The sequence below is a fragment of the Cibotium barometz genome, chromosome 23 (genome assembly GCF_041138505.1).
Source record: "Cibotium barometz isolate CiBa-2024 chromosome 23, ASM4113850v1, whole genome shotgun sequence".
In the NCBI taxonomy this organism is placed as follows: domain Eukaryota; kingdom Viridiplantae; phylum Streptophyta; class Polypodiopsida; order Cyatheales; family Cibotiaceae; genus Cibotium; species Cibotium barometz.
The window spans coordinates 52,570,231-52,591,557 of NC_141068.1; the positions used below are offsets into that span (position 1 = coordinate 52,570,231).

The 21,327-nt window shown below is 42.2% G+C and overlaps 1 protein-coding gene across 1 annotated transcript; it reads right to left on the reverse strand.

The window, feature by feature from the left end:
- Positions 1-11,423: 11,423 nt before the first annotated feature.
- On the reverse strand, positions 11,424-20,744 carry LOC147626082 (iron-sulfur assembly protein IscA-like 1, mitochondrial). The gene is made up of 3 exons (XM_086817646.1): positions 20,444-20,744; positions 12,065-12,182; positions 11,424-11,932 (listed from the first exon to the last, which is right to left on the reverse strand). The coding sequence occupies exons 1-3, from the start codon at positions 20,625-20,627 to the stop codon at positions 11,863-11,865; spliced, it is 372 nt and encodes a 123-aa protein (XP_086673772.1). The 5' UTR covers positions 20,628-20,744; the 3' UTR covers positions 11,424-11,862.
- Positions 20,745-21,327: the final 583 nt, after the last annotated feature.

Here is a 21,327-nt window from a genome sequence, read left to right on the forward strand (position 1 = left end):
CAAGGTAAAGCATAACTAAGATGGATTTGTGAACAAGTATAAGGCAAGACTAGTTGATGCCAAGGGTTTTATCTAGACATACGGCATTGACTATGAGGAGACATTCATCCCATATTTGTGATAATGGCAACTGTGAGATATGCCATTACTATGGTTGCAAATGAAGGGTTGGTCTTCACATCAGATGGATGTAAAGAATGTGTTCTTCCATGGTGATTTGCAAGAAGAAGTCTACATAATGCAGCCATCAGGTTATAAGAGCGATGTATATCTAGATTTTGTGTGTATGACATTACGTAAGGGCTTTGACTATGAGGAGACATTCATCCCATATTTGTGATAATCGCAACTGTGAGAGATGCCATTAATATGGTTGCAATGAAGGGTTGGTCTTCACATCAGATGGATGTAAAGAATGTGTTCTTGCATGGTGATTTGCAAGAAGAAGTCTACATAATGCAGCCATCAGGTTATAAGAGCGATGTATATCTAGATTTTGTGTGTACGACATTACGTAAGGCCTTGTACGGCTTGAAGCAAGCTCCCAGAGCATGGTCAAAAAATATCGGAGAGTATCTTGTTACCATTGGATTTCAAATATCCAACAATGTAAATTTTTCACTTTCTGTGAAAAAGACAAACATAGGGATCATGCTATTAGTCATTTATGTGGATATGACGTTGTAATCCTGTTTCAATGCCATTGGAGAAGAACACTAAGCTTTCTATAAACACATGTCAGCTTTTTGAGGACCCCGCTATGTACAGGCACATAGTGGGTAGCTTGATCTACATGACCATTTTACTAGGTCATATTTGAGTTTGTTTATGAAGGCTCCCAAGAAGCCACACGTCCATGTGGTTGCACGAATTCTCATATAGATAAAGTCCACTATCGATTATGGACTTTTCTATGAGGCTAGCAGAGAGATACAGATTCATGAAGGTGTTACATCTTCACGAAGGCATTGGGTATAGATAAACTTTGCAAAATAAAGGACTCTACTTGGAGTGCAGTGTGTGGAATTATTGAGCTTGAGGGGTAGTGTGAGCTACAAACATTGATGACCCACCTGAGTGATGTTTCTGAACTTACACCACTGGTTGGGTTGGTGAGATTATGGGTGGTATGCCGCCAGTGGTTTACAGGATATGTGAGCCACTTTGGTGTACTAGAGTTATGGCATAGTTATAGAGCCAGCTCAAGTAGTCGGGTTCACAATATGGAATCCACTTTTATATATGTTATAGTAGGAGGATAATTTTCTTTAGAATATAGAGCTAGCTCAAGTAGTCGGGTTCACAATATGGAATCCACTTTTATATATGTTATAGTAGGAGGATAATTTTCTTTAGAATATTTACTCTTATGTCTTTATGTTATCATTGTAGACAAGAGAAGAGAATAGAAGAAAATTTAGCCATCCATCTCTGTTGTGTGCATGTCTACTCGTGTGTCTATCTCTCTTGTGTGTCTGTCTACTCGTGTGTGTGTGTGTGTGTGTGTGTGTGTGTGTGTGTGTGTGTGTGTGTGTGTGTGTGTGTGTGTGTGTGTGTGTGTGTGTGTGTGCACGTGCGTGCGTGTTTGCTTGCTTGCTTGCTTGCACGATCTTAAACTCATCCTCTTCCCCACATTCTTCTCAGTGTGCATGGGGTAGGTAGACATACTCTTGGACAACCTGTCGTAACATTGTGAGGCCCAAGGTGAGCTTGGATGGCCATGGGAGAGGCAAGGCCACTGTGCTGTAGTTTTTATTAATTCTTCAAGGTACGAATCTACACTGTGGTGGGGACACACAATGGAACCAACTATGACCATATACCAATGCGGTCTAGTGATGGGTGTGTCACGTGCCTCCATGCCAATATATATGCAATATGAGACTGCCCATCTCTACATAGTTTCATCAGTCCTCCACACTATGTGTTTATCTTCATACATTATAGCCACACTATTAGTAGTTTTAGTAGTCATCTAAGCTCAGGACTACATGCAGTCTAGTCATGGTTGCCTCATGCCTCCATGCCTATATAGATGCATTATGAGACCACCCATCTCTAATAGTTTCATCAATCCACACTATGTGTTTATCTCCATACATTATAGCCACACTCTTAGTATTTATCTAAGCTCAAGACTACATGGGTGTGGAACATAACCATCATTGCAATTTTATATACTTTACTTCTGTCTATCATTGACTTTCTATTATGCTTAAGTTGTGTTTTTTAAAAGATTCATTCTTTTTTGTGAGTACTCTAAGTTTACACTACTGCCATTATTTTATGGATTCTTGACTAGGTCTTCTCTTTATCACATGGAAATACTATTAGTATCACCTCTTCTCTTGACTAGGTCTTCTCTTTATCACATGGAAATACTATTAGTATCACCTCTTTCTATTACTATAATTGGTGCATTTATAGCCATGAAACAACATCAAGAAACAAAGTCTCCCGTATGAAGGAATATCCATAGCCATGAAACATGGGATGTGTCAACACACCCCTTGTTTCATGGCTATAGATCTTTTCCATAAAGGAGGCTTCAATCCCACTCAATCATCATCTCATGAAATATCAAAAACTTGTTTTAGTTTAAATTTTTAAGAATTTTAAAGTTTAATAATATTCTAAAGAGATGTAAAGCTTACAAATATAGATGATTAAGCCAAGCTAAAAACTTAAGAAACATAATATGATAATTAAAGATTTGAAAACAATATAGTGATAGGAGGATGGGAAAAGCTAACTACTTGAATGATAATTAAAGATTTGAAAACAATATAGTAATAGGAGGATGGGAAAGGCCAACTACTTGAATGATTGCTTCTTGTTTAGAAGTATATCATTTAATAAAAGTCTATGGAATAGTCCCACTATTACAAGCATGCCAAGCCTTAGGGAGGCTTTCTTACTCATTTAATAGAGTGACAAAAGCATCATTGGAGTAGTGGCCCCTCTTATGTAGACCATTTTAAGCAAGACAGAAAAAGTCCATGAGGTCATATCCAAATGATGATGCAATTAGACCCATGAGAAACCCTTTTAACTAGTAATGCTTAGGTTTTAAGTCTATGTCAGTCAAACAATGATATTTTTGCAATTGGATGGTTCCCATGAGGTCATATCCAAATCATGATGCAATTAGACCCATGAGAAACCCTTTTAACTAGTAATGCTTAGGTTTTAAGTCTATGTCAGTAAAACAATGATATATTTGCAATTGGATGGTTCCCATTTACCTTCACTACTATCTTTTTATTAATTACCTTATGTTATTATTTTGCATAAAAATGTAGCACTCTTCTCTTGTATGCAGATGCCAAAAATCTTAACCAAACACATTCTAGGGAGATTTGTAGGGTTAGACATTCTAACCACATTTTTTTAAGATTTATGCGAAGTAAATGGCTAGGGAGATTTGTAGGGTTAGACATTCTAACCACATTTTTTAAGATTTATTGAGAGTAAATAGCTAGGGAGATGTGTAGGGTTAGACGTTATAATAACATTGGTTAACATTGATGCGAGCCATCATGCTGCCTTGTAGACGTGAGTGTGTCGTGGAGTGAAATCATGTGTCACAAATTCTTATCTTTTCAAATTTTTGGCAGAGTCAAGCTTGATGACTTTGAAAAGATGCAGGGGAGAAGAGAGCTTGAGCTCTTGCAAGCACACACACACTCACAAAACCCTAAAAGAGAACACACAAGGTGAAAGGTACTCAACCAAATACATACTAGGGTTCTCTATAGTGTGAACCCAACTAAATGAGCTGGCACTATAACTATGCCAGTCTCTAGAATGGCTGTCACACAGCCTGTCATCCCACTGGCCGCATATCACCCATGATCTTACCAACCATGCCAGTGGTGTAAGTGTGGGACCTATTCCCCAGGTGGGTCATCAGTGTCCACACCGCCTCACTAGATGAGCTTGATATCTCAACACTCCCCCTCGAGCTCAACTCCATCTCATGTACACCAAGCAAAGCCCTGAATTTGCAGAGCTTCTCTGTACCCAATGCTTGAAGATGTCAGCTACCTGATCCTGTGTGCTGACATAAACAAGGTCAACGTCTCCTGCCAAGACCTTCTCTCTGACAAAATGTAGTGGACCTCTATATGCTTCGTGCGAGCATGAAAAACTGGGTTCCTGGCCAACTGTATACTGCTAATGTTGTCACAAAAAATAACAACTTGTCTATCCACTGATAGACCCAAATCTGCAAGTAGCTTTCTCAACCAAGCTACCTCACATGCTGCCATAGCAGCACCTCTGTACTCGGCCTCTGTACTGGATAGAGCAATCGTAGGCTGCTTCTTGCTGCTCCAATTCACAACAGCACTCCCCAAAGAAAATATGAAGCCACTAGTAGATCTTCTATCTGAGATACTACCATCCCAAAAATCAGCATCAGTGTACCCATGTACACATATCTCTGTCCCAGTTTCATAAAATAGTCCACAATGCAAAGTAGACCTCACATACCTCAATATGCATCTCAATGCATCCAGATGTGGCTTCCGTGGAACCTGCATAAATTGACTCACCAACCCAACAGCATAGCTCAAATCTGGCCTGGTGATCATCATGTAGATCAAGCTTCCTACTATGCGCCTATACATAGTAGGATCCTCCAAAATCTCTCCTGAATCTACACTCAACTTGCCATTCTGATCCAATGGCACACACTGAGATAGGCTAGCCTGTCATACAATACTTGGACAACATGTCCAAGCCATACTGTCTCTGCAGTAATCCAATACCATGTGGTGGCCTAATCACCTCAATGCCCAAGAAATATCTGAGCTCCCCCAGATCATTCATCTCAAACTTTTGTCTAAGCAAGATCTTTACATCAAAGATCTCTGCATCATGGTCCCCCGTAATGATCAAGTCATCTACATAGATGACAACAAGCACAACCCCTCTATCATCGTGTCTCACATACAACGAGAAATCTTAGTGACAAGATATTCAAAAATCTTGTCATACCATGCTCTTGGTGCTTGTTTTAAGCCATACAAGGCTTTCTTCAACCTGCACACATGCTCGGGGGGGGGGGGGGGGGTGACTCACATCCTCATAACCAAGTGGCTGCAACATATACACCTCTTCTTGCAAATCCCCATGCGAGAGTGCATTCTTTACATCCATCTGATGTAAAGACCATTGCTTTCACGCAGCCACTGCTATCACAACTCTCACTATTGCCATCTCGGCAACTGGGCTGAAAGTTTCCTCATAATCAATGCCATATGTCTGTGCATATTCTTTGTCTACCAATCTAGCCTTGTACCTGCTTATGCTTCCATCACCGTTATGTTTTACTTTGTACACCCACTTGCATCCAATGGCTTTCTTGCCTTCATGCAATTGCACTAAATCCCAAGTCTCATTTCCATATAGTGCATCCATCTCCTCATCCATAGCTTTCTCCCAACACACATTTCCAACAGCCTCATCAATGCATGTGGGCTCTACAACCTGCACAACCTTTGCCATGTATGCATAGTGATGCCACATAACCATCATAGGTAAACCTTTGCACAGGATTCTTCACTCTCCCAGATCTTCACAGCTTTGCATTCATAGCTTCCATAGCCTTCTTTACACCAGGTGTTCTCATATAGCTGATATCCCAAGCTCCTCATCAAGGCTCATCTTTGAGCCACTAGACTCTCCATGAGAATGCCCTGCAGAAATGTCAGGCATACTAAGGGGCTCAACCACTTTCTCTTTGCCTTTATGTGATGTACTAATCACATTTGCAGGACTGGTATTATGACGCAACCTGCCACTCCATGGTCTATCAACTGAACCACTAGATGAGGACTCTCCTGGTCCACTCAAAGACTATGATTGCTGACTTGTATTCTGTGCAACCACATTTCCACTCACATCAGCCCCCCAACAGCTTCTTTTTCTCAGTAGCATACCAGCTGCTCATCTCATCAAAAACAACATCCCTGTATACCCTTAACTCACGTGTAGCAGCAGCAGCAGGGTTATAACACCTGTATCCCTTTTGCTCAAGGGAATATCCAATAAACACACATTTTTCAGCTTTTGGATCCAACTTAGTTCTCAGCTCATCTGGCACATGCACATATGCAATGCATCCAAAAACTTTTAGATGAGACAAATCAGGTTTTCTGCCAGTAAACCTCTCCTCTGGAGTTACATCATGTATGGCTGCAGTAGGAGTCTTGTTCATGATGTAAACTGATGTAGAAACAGCCTCAGCCCAATAGCTATGCGGCATATTCTTCTCTTCCATCAATGCTCGCGCAATCTCAGCAATGTACCTGTTTTTCCACTCAGCAACTCCATTTTGCTGCGGAGTGTATCTGCATGTAAACTGTCTTCGAATACCATTTTTCTTCAAAAATTCAGAGAACTCATTGGAGAAGTACTGTCCCCCTCCATCTGACCTTAGGCACTTTACATATTTCCCTGTTTGCTTTTCAACCACCATAACTCTGAAATTCTGAAAGTGAGTGAACACCGCACCCTTCTCCTTCATGAAGTATACCCACACTTTCCTTGTGTGGAATAAATGTCACATAATACCTGCAACCTCCCATAGACATGGTCTTCGTAGGACCCCATACATGTGAAAGCACAACATCTAGTGCATTTTTGCTCACATTTCTGTTACGTGGAAATACATGCTTTGTTTGCTTTCCAAATTGGCATGCTTCACATATTCTCTCCATACCTTCAACTTTAAATTTTGGCAGCCCTGTCACAATTCCTTTAGTCTGCATAGACTTCATTCTCTACACATTCACATGTCCAATTCTTTTATGCCAAATGTCTGTGTGTGCAACAATTCTTGAACCATTTGCAAACATTGCAGCACTCACTTCAGGTATGTTTACATTCAATGTAAACGTTCTGCCCACTCTGTTGCCTTTTGCAACCAACCTGCACTTGTCTTTAAAGTCTTCAACATAACAACCATCAAGATTGAACCAAACCTGCAAACCCTGCTCAATCATCTGGCCAACTAAAACCAGATTCTTTGTTATGTTCGGAACATGAAGTACATGCCATCCTGCATAGACAATGGCACATCTCCAACATGGGCAATTGGATGAGCAGTGTCATCCCCTGTTTTCCACAAAACCTGGTCTTTCAAGGTTCTTCATCTCCTTGAACCACTCCCCATGACTTGTCATGTGGTTCGAAGCACCTGAATCAACGTACCATACATCATCTTTATGTGCTGCTTCAACATTTTCAGACATGGCATTAACGACATGCTACATAACAAACAACCTTTCATTATCCTCATTGTTTTTGCTCGAGGATGCATAGTTGTTTTGTTGCAATTTTCCATTTTGCATGTCAGCCTCCTGCTTCTTATAACAATCTGCATGCACATGTCCAGGCTTACCACAATAAAAGCATCCACGTGTATCATTATACTGCCTTTGTTAATTTCCACGACCTCTTTGACTCCCCCTGCCTCTAAATTGGCCTCTTCCACCTGCGTGTTGTTGTTGTTGTTGTTGTGAATTCTGGGACTGCTATTGTTGCTGTTGCTGCTGGCCATAATTCTGATTACCTGTTCGGCCACCTCCTTGACCGCGTCCTCTACCTCCTCTACCTCGTCCTCTTCCTGAACTTGTGTAGAAGGCATGTTGCTCTGAACTGTTTTTGTTTTGTGAAGACTGTTGGTCTTCACCCAAGCTCTTCTCTTCTATAATCAACATAGACACCAAATCTGTAAAATTGGGAATGTTTTTCCGAGTCTGAATAGACGTCTTGAATGCCTTGTATTGTGGCCCAAGACCACATAGACAGACTTCCACCTTATCATTATCATCTACTGAAACACCAATAGATGTAAGGGATTCCACAATACCCTTTATCTTCAATGCATAGTCATTCACCACACAGACATACTCTTTTTCTCCATAGTATGAAGTTCATTCTTCAATTGTACCTTTCGTGCCTTGGTATTCGTTTCATAGAGTTTTACCAAGGTGTCCCACGCCTCCTTGGGGGACTTGGCATCCTGTATGTGCCCAATCATGGTGTCCTGTATACTGATAGAGAGCTAATACATAACTTTTCTGGCTCCTTTGTTCCAATCCTTGAACTCTTTCACATCTGCAGAGCAGTCGGATTGATGTTCGGTATCTCCGGTGCCTCTTCATACTCACCTTCTATATAGTCCCAGTAGCCCTTTCCCATCATGAAATTTATTAGCCTGAACCTCCAAGCATGGAAGTTATTCTTATCAAGCTTCTCAGCAACAATCTGGTTTATGCCATCATCTAACATCTTGCTAGACACACAAATTTACCAGAAACAGCACTCTGGTTTGTCCTGCACAAACTGCTGTATTTTCTGCAGCGGTACTATAGTACACTCAAATGTCACAACTAGTGACCTCAATGTGCATACAAACACCCAATGGCAATTGTTGACCTCCTTGTAGCACACACAGTGTCTACACAGCCAATCTGCCTTCCTGCAGTTCTTAAAACAGAGTTCTGCAGAGAATCGATGACTTACCCGCAGTGCTCGAAATCGCCTACTTTCTGAAAAACAGAGGTCCTGACGCGCCCGAAACGTGGTTTCAGCCCAAAAAATACTGTCTGTCCGATAGGATAGGATAGTTGCCCTATAGCTTTACTCCCGTGAAGAAAGCTCCTCAATCAGAGATCGTTTGCCGGTGCCTCCTGTAGAGCTTCCGACACAAGGGTGTAGTCGCCAACACAAATAGGGAAGAGTAGTTGAAGCTCTTACCCTCGTACCGCTTCCTGTGCTTCTCTTGCTTGCAGCTCAGCCCTTAGCATGACCAGGCTCTGATACCATGAAAAGATGCAGGGAAGAAGAGAGATTGAGCCCTTGCAAGCACACACACACTCACAAAACCCTAAAAGAGAACACACAATGAAAGGTACTCAACCAAATACATACTAGGGTTCTCTATAATGTGAACCCAACTAAATGAGCTGGCGCTATAACTATGCGAGTCTCTAGAATGGCTGTCACATAGCCTGTCATCCCACTGGCCGCATATCACCCATGATCTCACCAACCATGCGAGTGGTGTAAGTGTGGGACCTATCCCCCACGCGAGTCATCAGTGTTCACCGCCTCACTAGATGAGCTCGATATCTCAACAGACTTTGTGTTGTAGTGTGTTAAAAGGATATGTTATGGGTTTAAATAGAGCACTCATTATAGGATGTTTTCTAATGAACAATTAGTCTTCCATGACAAATAATTATATCTTGCTTGGTTCGTCCACCTTGATGTTTCTCTCCTTCTATAATCCTCATTTCCTATATTGCCATACATTATGAGAGTCTATGACTACTTGCTTGATGTGGTAAATGTTGTTTGCATACTTTACTTGAATCTTATCAACCATAGAGTTATTCCCATGATTTCTCTCTTTAACGTTCTCCCCTTTAATGTTCTCTTGTTGTCCCCTTAAATGTTGTTTGCATACTTTACTTGAATCTTATCAACCTACGAATGATAAGAAGATTCAAACTTAGAGGTAATTAGTTCATTAAAAAATGACATTCGGTGTTTTATCAGTGACACGTGTCAGTTTTCTTGGAAGCCGAGCATTTTCATAACCGTGAAAAACTAGAGTTTTTTATTGAAAATGTTAAGATTTTGGCATGCTTTAAGTTTTGTTCTTTGATTCAATGTCCATGAAGTGTATTCAACCCAAAAATATGTCAAAATCATTAATGTGTGAAAACGTGAGAATGCAAGTAAGTTTTTCACACCATGAAAATTTTTTAGTATTTCACAGTGCTAAAAATTGAAGGTTTTTTTATGTTTTTCTTTTGAAGACATGAAGAACTAGTTGTTTTTCACAATCATGAAAAATCAATGTTTAATATCATTCTAAGTGGTGGAAGGCATTCCACATGTGTCACCCAACAATATTTCTTTCAAGGATTGTTCGCAATTTTGCCGAAAATCTCAAAGTTCCTTCTTGTCATTGCATGAGTATAGAGTTGAAGATATGGTGAATCTGTCCCATCATTGTATCTTTTACGCAAGTCACTCATCAATTCCAAAGTCCTTGGCTTTCTATGAGTGAAGCCTCTTCATTTTTTCATGTGTTTAAGAACTATACATTCTAAACTCATTTGACCAAGTCACTTCCAGCTCTGTCCTGATTTTGTGACATGTCAAGCATGGGATTATTATTTAAATCTAACTCCTACCTTACTATGGTGTTGAAATACGACAACCAAAGTTTCATGCCTGCTTGAACCAAGCACATTGAGATCAGAATCAGTTTGTGCATGAGCTCATTATTTTTCAGAATCAGTTTGTGCATGAGCCCATTTTTTTAAGGAAACTTTTAACATCTCTCTTTGACAGCATTGGGTCATGACATTCCTCTTATGATAAAGGGAAGGGTTGCTTGTTTATGGGGGATGTAGTTGTGGCATCAATCTTTAAACTTGAACCATGCAATCTGCATATGCTACCACAACACATCTTTCAAATTTGAAATAATACGCCTCCGTGAACACTGAGCACTAGGGAGTACAAGTGCAAAACGTAACACGTCCTACTGATCTTGAAATTGCATACACTTTCTGCACCTCACCACCTCTCTCTCTCTCTCTCTCTCTCTCTCTCTCTTTCCACACACACACACACACACACACATATATATATATATCCCGCAAGAGGACTACCATATGGACGGCATGGTGCCTCCTACAATCATTGCCATCATATGTGATATATGTGCCAGCAACATTATCGAATTTGCAGTGATCACTTTTGGCACAAAAAAAGATGCAGTACATACAATCAAATGTTCTGAACTGTGGTGGCCTCTTGGGATTTTACACGAACTTGCACATCCAACACAACTCAAACAAGGAGTAGCAAAATCAAATAAAACAAGGAAATGAGCATTACTCTAAAAGAGGGATGGACCTTTGTTAGGGGAAGCCAAAGCTAGTGGAATCCGAACAGTTAGATGAATCAAGGCACTCCACTCCCATGTGCTTGTAGACTCGATATCTATTCTTCATTTTCATTATTCCCATGGCTTACACATGGCACGTTCGGGAGAGGAAGAATTACATGTGGCAAGTTCGAGAGAGGAAGAATTAGGTTTGGGGAGAGGAGGGAGGGAACTTTCAAAAAGCAAGCAGAGCCACGAGTCATTTACTAGTAGGTATTCTCAACACTATTTTATACATTTTTCATTATTGGTCCCACAAGTCATATTTAGCCTCCATGTCATATATGACGACCACAAACGCCACGTGCCAGGTTCAATGAGGTCAGCTGCTAAATACATCATTGACCGATATTCAAGCAATGCAAAACAATCACTCACATTGAGCGATACACGTGTCTAATTAGCATCAAATGTTGGCAAGTTTTCACTATTACTAAACATGCATTGAAGTTGAAATTGGATTTGTTCCACATTAATTATTTCTTCCAAAATAATGAAAATTCAAGGTCCCATTAAAACACAATTTTTGATGGCTTCAAAAGTTCACAACAATATGCACTCGATAATATATATTGGCACTAAGGAAGCTATAGACATGCTGACCAATGTTGGAAATCATGGGGGTGACCAAAATAATACAAAAATATTCCAGCACAGAAATGGTAATCATATGTTATACAAATCTTATGAAACTTTATAATTGAATGCACGTACAGCTTTGAGAATTACCATAAAAACTGTGCCCCTACACATGGGCTACTGTAATCAGAACCACGAAGTAAAGTGCTACGTAGTAAAGGCTCAAACAGTGGTTTCTCATGGATGTTTAGCCTTATTGAGAGTACACTTCAATGGAATACAACTGACAAAAATTGTGGGCAGCATCAAGTCATGAATGATTCTCCACATCCACACTGACCCTTCGAATTTGGATTGATAAATACAAACTCTGACCTGTCATGGAAACACGAGTGAAACGTTGCGACCGCTGCCCATTTGTCGAGCATTCATCACAGTGTTTGCTCCCTTTGACATATACTCAAACTACAAGAAGCAAAAAATAAAAAACAAAGAAGCTTTCCTTACTTGAGCCTGTCTTCAAGGAAATCCATCTTCGTTCCAATGACATGCATCAACGCCTTTGGATCAATGAGAACCTTCACACCTTTGTCTTCGACCAGCTCATCAAACTTGCCTTGTTCATCTGCACCAATTACATATCAACCAAAAACTGAACAAGGTTTCTTAAGGAGACCTTCGGCACAATTGACAAGCTTTTAGTAAACAGTTCCTTTGGAAGGACGAGGCCAGAGATTTGAGAACCAGAACCATGTGCACTTGCAAACAATTGAATTGAACTACTGTTTCAATAGCAATGAGATGCAAAAGGCTCTTTGTGAGGCTGATGGGAAAGGGAAGATTCTCAGTATGACAAACTCTGTGCATGCATCTAAGAGGGTTCTTCAAATAGATCCATGTACGAGCATAATGACATGAAGACTGTGCCGCATGCGTACATATATCCTCGGGCATGTCACATCAATAATATTATATTTGCTGCCGACCTCAGGTGTGCCACCCATTGTGCCCACCTAATCCACAGACAAGTCTTTCCGGTGCATGTCAACCTCTGGTTACTGCATTTCAATTGTAGTATCACTAATGCCTCATGTTATTGGATATGGTGTTATCATACTTGGAGAGAGCCTCATGGGAGAGATTGACGCTCTCCTTCTATCGCAAGGACTATAGGACAAAGGATGACTTCCAGAGGAGGCCTAACTCCTTATCTTACTCCTGGCATAACCACAGAAGCGGGAACGGACGTATCTTTTCACGATTGTATAAATTCTATGTGGATGCTTGGGGCATGGACAGGGGAGGCACCATTGCTATCATGCCTGGCACCACTGAGTTAGATCATTGCCCAAATGTTTTGTGCCTTATGGAGCCGAGGATGGCATCCCCAATGACAAATGTTCATAATGAGATCACAGAGATTTGGAGGTCATGAAACGCTCTCGACCCTCAACAAAGGTTTACATTGGCCCTGGATAGGACCAGCCACTATTATCAGTGTTGCTTTGGCCAAGAAACAAGAAGCCCTAGACAAGGAGAGAACTATCAGGCGCAGGATTGTTGCGTTTCAGAGGGAGTACGCGTGTAGGCCCATGTGCTGGGAAGAAGTGTTTGTTGCATTTTCCACCCTTCTGTACCCAAAAGGCCTTGTTAGCATGAAATGAAAACTCAGCCCACTTATCCAAGGCCATTTGCAATTCTGCTCTAACAGTAGACAATCGGTCTTGGATCTAAATGGTCCTTAGTAGGGAAAGTCTGAATACTTGCAGGACTCATAGGAAGAGATTCAGACTGAGCAAAATAAGGTGAGAAGTACTACATCAGATTTTTATCAGATATTGCTTTCCGCAGAGAGAGGTTGCACAGCAGAAAGTTTGGGAGTGCATGCCCAGACTTATCACGGATGATATGTGTTCTTCATTGGATGCCCCCTTAGTTGAGACATGCATTGCAAGCTCTTTCAAAAGGGAAAGGCCCAGGGGATGATGGTCTCTCCCCATCCTTCTTTATAAAGTATTGGGACCACATTGGGGCTGAGATCATTGTTGCTTTACAAGAGATGTGGCATACAGGTACGATGCCCCCCTTTCTCTAGGAGGGTCTTATTCACCTTATCCCAAAAGGTGGGGATAAGACCAACATCAAGCAATGGAATTCCATCACGTCACTTGGATTTGCATATAAAATCTAAGCTAAGGCATTGAGTATGAGGTTTCAGCAGGTCGTCCCCCGCAGGCCAAAACTGTGCTATGGGCCTCCCTATACATGCATGGAAACCCTCTGATTTAGTCCGGGGAAAACCCCATACGTGCCATCTTGCTTTCGAAGAAGTCCCAATCCACACTGTCATACTTTCTCAAAGTCCTTCCTCCCACTATGGTATCGACATCTTCCCAACAAGCCTTGTGCTCATAAGCACTAAAAGTAAACTTCAACACTGGAGTAGCAAGTGTCACCATTTTGGGCATCTCTAGAATTCATGTGTGTGTGTGTGGTCTTTGAATGCCCAAAAGATCAAGAATGTACAAGCTTTGGGAATGGGGGATTATCCAGTGTAGAAGACCAAGTGTTCGTAGCATGGTCCAAGCACTCAAGACGGTTTCTTGGACACAGAAATGGGCTTTGGAGCTCAAGTGTCAAGTGGAAAGTATGTATGGCGAACTCTTGAGGATTTGGGAGAGATCGAGCAATGAAACACGTTTCTACATGGTGCTTACATGTATTTCTAATGTGGTGGAACACAAAGAGATCATCTCCTAAATTTTAGGAAAAGTTGCTATTTTTGGCAATCTCCCATGGAATTTCCGTTCACGTCATTACCTCCGGAATTTGACAGAGATCGAGTATTGCCAAAGCGCCCTTGTGAAATTAGCTATCATCTATTTTTAGAGCTGAAGATTGTGGAATTTTTGGCCTTTGGATTTGGGACATGTGGCAGATAAAAGGATAGAAGTGACACAAGTATCCTCACACTCGTCAATTCAGCTCTACATATGGCATCCTAGCATTTTCTTGCTTATTTGAACATGAGAGAGTTATCTCTTGGGCGAGTTTGAGCTTCAAGCAGGTTTTTGGAGGCTCAAAACTCTGATTTTTCACCATTTCTCTTCATTTCTAAGCCCACCATAGCCATATCTAGCTTGGGAAAGATTATTTTCACTACTGTACACCATCTTGCACACCCCGGATGGCTGTATTTCAGCAAAACAATCCTAAAGCTTGCTGAAGTTTCTGCTTTTATGCAATATACATGCTGTTTTACAAGTTTTGGCGCTCATGGATGCGACATACATGCTGTTTTACAAGTTTTGGCGCTCATGGATGCGACATACATGCTGTTATATTGGTTTATGCACTCACGGATGAGCCACTTGGGCTGGCGTACAGGTTTATGAGTTCATGGATGAGCCACATGGCTGGTTTACATGTTTATGTGCTTGTGGAAGAGCCATATGGGCTGTCATACTAGTTTATGCATGTATGGAAGAGCCATGTGGACTGTTATACATGTTTGTGCACCTGTGGAGGACAAGATGGATAGCCATATCGGATGAAGGACACATTTATGGTTGTATATGGATAATCCGGCATCTCCCATGGGAAGAGTAAGGCCCTCAAAGCTTGTACATGTTATATTTCTCCTTGGATAATGAAATACTCCAAGCCTCAAGAGGGTTGTCGGCCCATGCCAGGCTCTACGCGGCGTTATATGTGCAACTTTTATTTTCAGCTTTGTGGATTGTTTAATGGATGTGATTAAATGCTGAAATGTTTAATTGTGCCCATGGTCAAGCGATGCACACCCACTCCTGCGCTTCCCGGGCGTGTTTCCGCAAGAAGCTTGATTTGGCATCTAGGACCTTGGTGGTTACCCAAGTGTTGTTGGCCACTACTTGGTTTAACACTTCTTGTTGGGTTTTTCATAAGGGATGCACTGGCCAATTGCGTCACCTCATTCAGAATTTTCTTTGGTCAAGATTAGATGCCACAGTTCACACCAAAGCTAGACTTGCTTGGGAAACCATTATTCTGCCTGGGGATTGAACATCATAGACCCAAAGGTGCATTGTAAAGCGTTGCTTTGTAAGATGATTATCAGAGAATTTCTTTTTGGCATTAAGCCATGGAAGAACTTTCTCATCATGGAGCAAGTTATAAGGTGTACTTAGGCTAGGGAAGGTGACTGGATATACAGCCCCTGCTTATCTTTTCAGAGGGAGAGCATCATCCCCATCTTCCCCTTCGGTTAGATTCCTTCTAGGGACTTGGGATTGCATGAGGAGGTTCTTCGTTCACATACCTCTATGGTCAACTGAGGAGGCTAACAGACCGCCCATAATGTGGAATGACTTGATCTTGGAAGACTTCTTAGGGTAGCTACACAAATTCAAGGGGATAGCTGGGAGACGCTCTTCCCCACAATGTTGGATTGGAAGAGGCTTAAAAGTCTCACAGAGAATCAAAGAGTGGTGCTTACTATGTAGCATCTAAGGGGCACTAGTCACAGAATTGTGGAGATTGATCCTGCCATACCCAACCATTGGATCACAGGGACCTTCTTGGAAGGGTTTTGTCACGTGCACATCCCGCACTTGGATGCCACGTAGACATATCTGAACAAGAAGGTGCAAGACTTGGAGTGGAAACTGGTCCCACGTGAGCCCAGTCCGGGAGGAGTCAGCCAAGGTTCCACTCTACGTGTCCGAGGTCAGGTGTGCATTGTTCCGCACATGATGCCAGTCCGTACTGTGAGTCTCCCTCTGGAATGATGTCAGATGATCTGTGTATCAGGTTTGCAACCGGATGCCGGACAGCTGTAGAGCATGTGGGATTTGCATGTAGAAAAGGGGGCCAGCCCATAGGGCTACCGCAGAACAGAGCCTAAGGCTCTTGCATGGGCTTGGGGTAGGCTTAGAGCAAACCCAAGGGGCCACGAGGGCCCCAAGCTGTGCCCACCAGCCCTAGTGTGGGCTGGGCAAGCTGTCGGTCAGCCCTAGGGGCCCTGGCCTGCCAGCGGACAGGGCCTTGGGCCCTGCCCAGCCAGTCGGCCAGAGGTGGGGCCAGCCCACATTGCTTGCGCAAGGCTGCCCAGCAGCCTAGTCCATGCGCAAGACTGGCAAGCCTCTTGTCTAGTGTGAAACGATGGATTAAATCAGCATCAAATGCAATTTCCTCTAGTCATGAGGATTATCCATAATTCCGACTCCTATTGAGCTGGCCGACCAGAGCAAGAAAGGGGTATAAAAACCCAACGTTGAATCCAGTTTCAGCATCTCATTATTCAGAAAGTGGTGGTGCGTTCCAAGGGCCAGGACAGCCAAGGGGAAAGAGCTCCAACCAAGGTGAAAAGTGCACGTCAAGATTCCGTCTTTATTTTCAGATTTACATCATTCTAATAAAGCAAATACACCATTCGTGGTGGGGGCCCTACAGAGGGTATTTGGGACCCAATATTGTCTCCTCTCTCTCTCTCTCTCTCTCTCTCTCTCTCTCTCTCTCCTGCACATCTTCAGTATTGTGCGTTATAATCGTCGTGAATGATTGCTGAATTTTGAGCATTGAAGTTACCAATTCTTCCACGAAGCTTCCGCATGTTACAGGTTTCATTCCTCGTAGTTGGGAGTCTTCTCAGGGACAGGTGTACCTCTATAGTTTATGGGCCTCTATGGGCCTCCCCATGCCGGGGGAGAATGATGCACCAATCTTTTCCCTGTACAAAATGGGCGATATTTGGAGAGATGTGACGTGCCAAATATCACCAAGGGCCCGGTGGTGCGTCCTGTGAGAGTGTGTGTCCTACGAGAGTTGTTGGCAAAGCAAGGAAGCACTTTCATATTGATCCCCTCCCTAGGGATAATCGCAGATGCTTGGAGCCCTTGGTTGTACAACGGATGCTGCCCTACCAAGTAGTTGCATTGGGACCCCAATGAGTTGGAGTGGAGGCATACTACCAACCCAATGAAAAACATGCATTTCTTTAGTTATACGGTGCGGAACACTAGGCATCTTGTCTTGGGACACATTCAGAGAGTCCCTACTCTTAGACCTCGTTGGGAGGCTTCTTATTGGCATATATGCTATGAGTAGTGCCTCATGTGAAACATGGGCTAACCAAGGGTACTTTTCTCCCTTTGGGTTTTTCCCCTTGGACATCTGGTGTGAAAGGACACCACCATTATATCCACACCATGCGCGAGTCTTATCATTCTCGAAATTACTGGAAAAGACTTGGATAGCATGAAAGATCACTATGTCGATTCCCCTATGTTTGGTATTCAATACAGTTTGGCCCTCAATTCTGAGCCTGGCCATTACTCAGTGCAGAACGGTTGGTTGTTCTACAAGAACCACCTCTGTGTCATTCGGGAAAAGCGAGTAGCTCTTCTCCATGATGCCCATGACTCCTTAGTTGGAAACCATAGAGATATCAATAGAAATTGGAACGGTCCTTTTATTGGCCAAAAATGAGGCGTGATGTTTTTTCACATGTTCAAGCCTGTAAGATTTGTCAAAAAGAAAAGGTTCCACATACGAGAAAGGCTTGGTTTACTTCAACCTTTGCCTATCCCCGACGGACCTTTTATCAACATTTCTATGGAGTTTATAGGACCCCTACCAACATCCACCGGATCTCGCAACACTCAGTGTTTTACCATTGTGGATAGCATGAAAGATCACTATGTCGATTCCCCTGAGTTTGGTATTCAATACAGTTTGGCCCTCAATTCTGAGCCTGGCCATTACTTAGTGCAGAACAGTTGGTGACACAATTTCTCTACGTGAATCTACAGACTACAGAATGGAAATTAAAGGCAATATAAAGCCTAGCATATAGGGAGACTACCTTTCTATATATAATAAACCTCAACTCATAAATCAACTGCCAGCATCTGCTCCAACAATCATAAAAGTAGATAAGAACACCTTAATTTACCTTAAAATTGCCAGGCTGGATCTTCGAAAATGATGGTCTCCTTTCCATCACGTTCACTCCACCAGACACTATCTGATTTCCACAAATGGTAATATGACTTCCAACAAATTGAAGAGTTGGGGTACTAGGCCCTACTTTGAACAGATTAAGTTTGGAATAACTACATCCATCCCCTTCCATAGGTAAGGCCTTCCAGTCCTCATCTTCAACAAGTGCTCCATATTGCTCTCCATTTTTGGCACTCTTTTAATAGATTCAACAGAGAACAAAGCCATTCTAAATAGCAAAGAAGCACACATTAAATGTAAGATAAACAATAGAATCATAGTCAAAGAGGGCATACAATCCCATTTCTAAAAAATCCACTTGAAATGGTAATCACCTGCAAAAGAATGTACTCTCTCACATTCCACATCATTGAGCCGGTATTCATACATGACCCGATGGGTTCTCTCCCCATTAAAGTGCCCGCCCAATGTAATAAACTAGGGTTTTCTTCATCCCAATAGTTCTTGAGACCAAGGATACTAGCGTGTCTTTTCTAGTGGCCTTCCAATAACCTTTCTCTGCCGCCCTATTAGTGTGAGACCCATTTGGATACTTCCTATACTTAGGTTTAAAATAGTACCATTCCAAGTCCCTAGTTTAGAGCATAGACTTGTTTGTAAATTTTAAGAAAAGATGAGCAATAATTTGTTTCCTCCTATTTCTCTTTAAACTTAATTTCAAGGACAAACCAAAAGTAGAGACATAGAATACCCAGAAGATCCCATGGCTCATACTTATATAGATCTATTTCTCCTATTGCATCAGCCCAACTGCGAATCTGTTCGGGGGAACCCAGGCGATGCTTTGGTGGCGCACACAGGTACATGTGTGAAAACATGCCAGAAATGGCATTTAACCAATCCAAAAAGGGTATTTTTTAGATATTTTATGTCTTGTGCTACTGGCTGACAGCCTTATCTGGGCCGACCAGCAGCCCAACAGAGGGGTACGCATCTCCATCAGCAGCCAGCTTCTTACCTAGGTGGTGAATTTCGGCACCATCATTCCTATTAGAGCCCAAAAGATGCTGCTCAATATTAAGGAGGACCACTCAACATCTACGCCCCAATGGGATGAGATGCTGGACCGACTTTTGGATACATGTACCAGGGCCTTCCTCATGTGGATCATGAGTTTTTGGGGTTTGGGCCAGAGTGGAGAAGAGACTTCAACATGATCAAGGCTCCAAAGGAGCATAGGGGAGCCAGTACCAACACTTAACAAAGCCATGTGGGAGGAACTCTTTTTTGCAATAGGACACTTGGCACTTACCGAAGTTTGGTCGACTGCCCTTTAGCTCGTGGTTTCGTACCCCAAACTAGGCCTGCCTAGACCGTTTCTATGTGGATAGGGGTGGTAGGATGGGCAACCTCGCCTGGTACCACCTTCTCTCACCATACCTCGTGTAAAACCACAAAATCCTTGCATTCTTAAAATAGAAAAGTTGAAAATAAGATGATGGTGGAATACCAAAGTTCATCTGATGCATATCTATTATACCATTTTTAAGAGAAAATTTGTTGGTTTTATTGCAAAAACCTAGATATAAGACTACACAGATTGAGCCAGCGGCAAATAGAGCTTAAGCCTCCCAATACCAGGTGTCTTGATGGTGGCTAACGCCTGGTAGTAGGATAGCCGTGGCATGATAAGGCTTAAACATCATGATGTATGTGCCCATCATGCGGGGGGCACATACATCATGCAAATACTGAATGGCAGGGCTAGTTTTTCTAGCTGATGACGCTCCAATTTTGAATAATATAACCATTTTTAATGCTTATGGGGCCTAATCTGGAAAAATGATATTAAGGTGGATTGCTAGAAACACGAAGCAAAGTATCACCTCCCATATGCCATTGGACCCAAAAGGGAAGATGGGGGACAGAAGTTAAAAGAAATACCTGCATAATTCATGGTGTAGGAAAGGCCGTTGCATCCGCGGGCTTTGACACCCAGCTTTAGGAAGGGTTTTTGCCTGCGAGTAAGAAGCTCCCGGATCCTGTTGGCTGCGGCCTCTGTCAGCGTGAGGGCTTGGCGCCGCGCAGAGGGTCCCGCTTTGGCCTTCAACAACAAGGCCGCGGACATTTCCACGCCGATAAATCGGATTGAATTTTCTGCTTGCAGATGTATAAACTTGCGTAATTCTGTTCTCTTGATGTTCCTAGGGAAAGGCGGTTAACCCTTCGGCCCCTATAAATTTTGCGAAAAGGCATTAGACGTTATATCCTCTTTTGGTAAGTCAAATTTAATTTCCACCCAATGATCAATCAGCTTAAGCCGCCTCCACCACTCGCTTTTATGTTATTAGTGGCGCTTCTTACACATATAATCCCCAACTCTATATTTTCCAAATTCTTAGAGTAATAGGAGCTTATCTCTCCTCCAACCTCTAAATTGTCTCCCAAACCTCCAAATTCTTACCACATGACAGCTTCGTGAAACTCTTCCTTATATATATATATATATATAGAGAGAGAGAGAGAGAGAGAGAGAGGGACGATGCAACACATTGCAAATATCAGAGCTAAAAAACATTAATATAAGCATTGCGTTGCATCACTATAAATATGTTCGAAAAGGAGAAAAACTCCAATTTCGAGTTTCTAATTAGGCACTTAAAGCACTGTATAGGGAATCAATTAAATAAGAAAGGCTTACTACAGAGTTACTTAAGCTGTGTTGGAAATATTGTTCATCCCCAAATGGACTCCCTACATGCTTGTATCTGGCCCATTTATAAGGCCCTGCACTCCATATTTTTGCACCATTTTTAGGTGCCCTTTTT